This window comes from Vanellus vanellus, assembly GCF_965231255.1.
Source record: "Vanellus vanellus genome assembly, contig: HAP1_SCAFFOLD_527, whole genome shotgun sequence".
Lineage (NCBI taxonomy): Eukaryota > Metazoa > Chordata > Aves > Charadriiformes > Charadriidae > Vanellus > Vanellus vanellus.
The window spans coordinates 1-4,972 of NW_028128606.1; the positions used below are offsets into that span (position 1 = coordinate 1).

Below are 4,972 nucleotides of genomic sequence, written 5' to 3' on the forward strand. Positions count from 1 at the left end.
CCTCATCCCCTTCTTCATCCCGCTGGGTTCATCCTTCATCCCCACTTTATTTGGGGAAAAGGGGGTCCAGTTCAGCCCCCCCTCCCCCCCCCCTAAATTGGGGTTTCTTTTTTTGGGGGGGGGGGGGTTGTCACGCTGTTGTTTCCGCCTCCCCACCATGCTTGGTTCCCCCCCCCCAGGTCTGGAAGATGAAGGCTGGTTTGACCCCTGGACCCTCCTCAACGCTTTCCGGCGCAAAGCCACATCCCTGGGGGTCCAGAGCTGCTCCGGGGAGGTGCGAGGTGAGGAGGGGGGGACACGCACAGCGGGGTTCCCCCTGCCCCCCCACTCCAGGGACCCCCCTATCTCACCATCCCCCCCCCCCCAAAAAAAAAAAACCCCTCCAGGTTTCGTCACCTCAGCTGAGGACACGATGCCACCGCGGGAACCGACGCTGGCGACCGCCCGCATCAAATACGTCCACGTGAGTGCCTGTATCCCCCCCCCACGTGTGTCCGTGACCCCCCCCTCAATCCCCACGTTTATGTGACACTTTTCCCATCCCCCCCCTCCCCGGGCAGATCCACATGCCGGACAGCCTGGAGTACCAGCCGGTCGCTTGCGCCATCGTGGTCAACGCCGCCGGCGCTTGGGCCGGGAAACTGCTGGAGACGGCCGGGCTGCCGGGGGAGCTGTGCCCCCCCCTGCCCATCCAGCCCAGGAAGAGGTGCGGGGGGCAATTTTGGGGGGGGGGGGGAACACACTGACATCAGCTCTGTGTCACGGGTGAACCCCCATGGGGGGACACAGCTCAGCACCCTTTTTTTTTTTTCCAGGGGGGTGAACCCCTTGGGTGTTTTTTTTTTTTTTTTGGGGGGGGGGGGTCACATCCCAGCACCCAACATCCCTCTGGCTTCAAGGGTTGGGGAGAGTGAACCCCTTGGTGCTTTTTTTTTGGGGGGGGGTCACATCCTGGTACCCACCACCCCTCCATTCTGGTGGGGAGCAATGTGAACCCCTCGATACTATTTTTTTTTTGGGGGGGGGGGGGGGGACGACACGACAGCCCAGCACCCAGCACCTCTCCATCATCAAGGGTGGGGTGGTGAACCCTTTAATCCTTTTATTTTTTGGGGGGGGTGTGGGGGTGTCACATCCCAGTACCCACCACCCCTCCAATGTGGCGGGGAGTGATGTGAACCCCTCAATGCTATTTTTTTTGGGGGGGGGAGGGGGACGGGACATCCCGTCCCCCCCCCCACCTTGGTGCAGCCTCAGCCCTATATTTTTGGGGGGACACACCCCCCCCATCCCTACAGGTACGTGTACTCCTGGCACTGCCCTGACGGTCCCGGCTTCTCCTGCCCCCTCCTCGTCGACACCACCGGCGCTTATTTTCGCCGCGACGGCATTGCCGGCAACTACCTGGGCGGCATGAGCCCCCCCGAGGTGAGCCCGGAGGTGGGGGTCCTCCCTATGGATGGGTGAAGAAGGAGCTCCTGGAGAAACTCGAGCTCCGCAAGGAAGCCCGGAGTGGGTGGAAGCGAGGACAGGCAGCCTGGGAGGAACGCGGAGATGTTGTCCGAGCAGTCGGGGACCAGGTTAGGAATTAAATCCGGATGCAAGAAAAGCTTCTACGGGTACGTCGGTGGCAAAAGGAAGACTAGGGAAGTTGTGGGACTTCTCCTGAAGGAAACGGGAGACCTGGTCGCCCGGGATATGGAGAAGGTTGAGGTGCTCATTGACTTTTTTGCCTCCATCTTCACCGGCAAGGGCTCTATCCACACCGCCCCGGTCGCAGAAGGCAACGGCAGGGACTGGGAGAACGAGGAACTGTAGGAGAACACCAGATTGGAGGCCACCAGAGGAACCTGAAGGTACGCAAGTCCACAGGACCTGCTAAGATTCGTCCGCGGGTCCCGAGGGAACTGGATGACGTTGCCAAGCCACTATCCAGCAGATATATTTAAAAGACGTGGAGGTGCGGTGCTGAGGGACGCGGTTCAGAGGTAACTTGGCAGTGCTGAGTTCGTGGTTGAACTTAATGATCTTAAAGGTCTCTTCTAACCCAAGTGATTGTATGGTTCTGTAGTTGAGAAGTCGTGACAGTCCGGGGAAGGTCCCGCTGAGTGGAAAAGGGGAAATATAACCCCCGTTTTCGGAAAGGGGATAAAGGGAAGACCCGGGGAACTACAGGCCGGTCAGTCTCACCTCTGCGCCCGGCAAGATCGTGGAGGAGATCCTCCTGGAAACTCTGCTGCGGCACATGGAAAATAAGGAGGTGATCAGTGACGGCCAACACGGCTTCACTAAGGGCAAATCCTGCCTGACAAATTTGGTGGCCTTCTACAACAGCGTTACAGCGTCGGTCGATAAAGGGAGAGCAACAGGTGTCATCTACCAGAACTTGGGCAAAGCACAAGACACTGTCCCGCGCGACACCCCGGTCTTCAAATTGGAGAGACGCGGATTTGCTGGATGGACCACTCCGTGGATAAGGAATTGCCTGGGTGGTCAGACTCAAAGAGTTGTGGTCCATGGCTCAACGTCCAAGTGGTGACCAGTGAGGAGTGGTGTTCCTCAGGGGTTGGTACCGTGACCGGGGCTGTTTAACATCTTTGTCGGTGACATGGACAGTTGGGACTGAGTGCACCCTCAGCAAGTTTGACAATGTGTCATCGGCACGCTGGAAGGAAGTGGTGCCATCCGGAGGGACCTGGACAGGCTGGAGAGGTGGGCCCGTGCCAACCTCAGGAAGTTCAACCAGGCCAAGCGCGAGGTCCTGCACATGGGTGGGGACAATCCCAAGTCCAAATCCAGGCTTGGCGGGGAATGGCTGGAGAGCGGCCCTGAGGAGCAGGACTTGGGGGTGATGGTGGATGAGAAGCTCAACATGAGCCGGCGAAACGAGATCACAGCCCAGAAGGCCGACCGTGTCCTGGGCTGCATCAGAAGAAGCGTGGCCAGCAGGGGGAGGGGGGGATTGTGCCCCTCTGCTGAGCTCTGGGGAGACCCCACCTGGGGCACTGCATCCAGCTTTGGGCTCCTCAGCACAAGAAGGCCACGGAGCTGTTGGAGATAGTCCAGAGGAGACCCTGGAGATGCTGGGAGGGCTGGAGGCCCTCTGCTGGGAGGACAGGCTGGGAGAGTTGGGGGGGTTCAGCCTGGAGAAGAGAAGGCTCCGCGGAGACCTCAGAGCCCCTTCCAGTGCCTGAAGGGGCTCCAGGAGAGCTGGGGAGAGCTGGAACGAGATGGTCTTCAAGATCCCTTCCAACCTAAACCATTCTATGATTCTATATTGTTTAACCCCACCCCCCCCTCAATTAATTTTTTTTCCAGGAGGAAGAGCCGGATCCGGGCGATCTCTCGGTGGACCACGAGTTTTTCCAGGAGCAGGTCTGGCCCCGGTTGGCTCGCCGCGTCCCGGCTTTCGCATCCCTCCGTCCTCGAGGAGCTTGGGCGGGTTATTACGACCACAACGCCTTCGATCGTAACGGGGTGCTGGGTCCTCACCCCAAATTAGAGAACCTCTTTTTAGCCGCCGGTTTTAGCGGCCACGGGTTACAACACGCGCCCGCCGCCGGCAGAGCCGTGGCCGAGCTGGTGGTGAAGGGCGGCTACGAGAGCTTGGACCTGCGGAGGTTGGGATGGGGGAGGTTGGCGGAGGGGGAACCGTTGGAGGAGGAAGGGGTGGTGTGATGTGATGCGATGTGATGTGATGCGATGCGATGCGATGTGATGGGGGGGGTGGGGGGAGGCACGGCACTGGGGAAACTGAGGCACGGCACTGGGGCAACTGGAGGTTGGTGGTGTGCCCTGCGGAAATAAAAGAAATGATGATTGTGCTGGGGGGGTTAAATGGGGAGGGGGGGTCTGGGACACCCTCCCACCACACACACACACGCGCTGGGGCTGTCCCCTAACCCACCCGTCACCCCCACCTCTACGCTGGTACAGCCTGTCTACATGTCCCCAGTATCCCCCCCCCCCCCCAGTGTCCCCCAGTATCCCCCCAGCCCAAGTGCCCCCAATATACCACCCCCCCCCATACCCCGGGGTCCCTACTGCCCCCCCAGTGCCCCCCAGCCCACTGCTCCAGTCCCAGTGTCCCCACTCCCCCCATTCCCTCCGTTACGTTCCTGTGCGCCCACTCCCAGTGTCCCCAGTGACCCCCGCCAGTGTCCCCCCCAGTGCTCCCATTATCCCTCCAGTGCCTCCAGCCCCAGTATCCCCATTACCCCTCATTAATCCCAGTATGCCCCCAGTATCTCTCCAAACCCCCTCATTACCCCCCCAGTGTCCCCCATTACCCCTCCATTATCCCCTATTACCTCCCCAGTATCCCCCATAACCCCCATTATCCTCCCAATATCCCCCCAGTATCACCCATTATCCCTCATTACCTCCCAGTATCCCTCCATAATCCCTCATTACCCCCCCAGTATCTCCCATTACTCCCCAATATCCCCCATCACTCCCTATTATCCCCCATTACCCCCAGTATACCTCCATAACCCCTCATTACTCCCCAGTATCCCCCATTACCCTCATCTCCCAATTACCCCCCAGTATCCCCCATTACCCCCAATATCCCCCCATTACTCCCCAGTATCTCCCTGTTACCCCTCCAGTATCCCCATTACCTTCCAGTATCCCACTACCCCCAGTATCCCCCCATTACTCCCCAGTATCATCTTGTTACCCCCCCATTATCCCCATCACCCCCCAGTATTCCCCTATTATCCCACAGTATCCCGCCATTATCCCACCAGTGTTCCCCATTACCCCCAGTATTCCCCATTATCCCACCAGTATTCTCCATTACCCCCCAGTATTCCCCATTATCCCACCAGTATCCCCCAATATCCCCCCATTATCACACCAATATTCCCCATTACCCCCAGTATTCCCTATTATCCCACCAGTATTCTCCATTACCCCCCAGTATCCCCCCATTATCCCCCCAGTATCCCACCAGTATCCCCCAATATCC

General features: G+C 59.1%; 1 protein-coding gene across 1 annotated transcript; it reads left to right on the top strand.

Moving 5' to 3' along the window:
- Positions 1–179: 179 nt before the first annotated feature.
- LOC309684141 (FAD-dependent oxidoreductase domain-containing protein 1-like) lies at positions 180–3,678 on the top strand (the record flags this gene model as incomplete). Its single annotated transcript, XM_082500097.1, has 5 exons — positions 180–281; positions 387–463; positions 561–706; positions 1,299–1,428; positions 3,319–3,678. Coding segments are annotated over 5 exons (815 nt in total), but the record flags the coding sequence as incomplete, so codon positions are not given.
- Between the last annotated feature and the right edge of the window lie 1,294 nt (positions 3,679–4,972).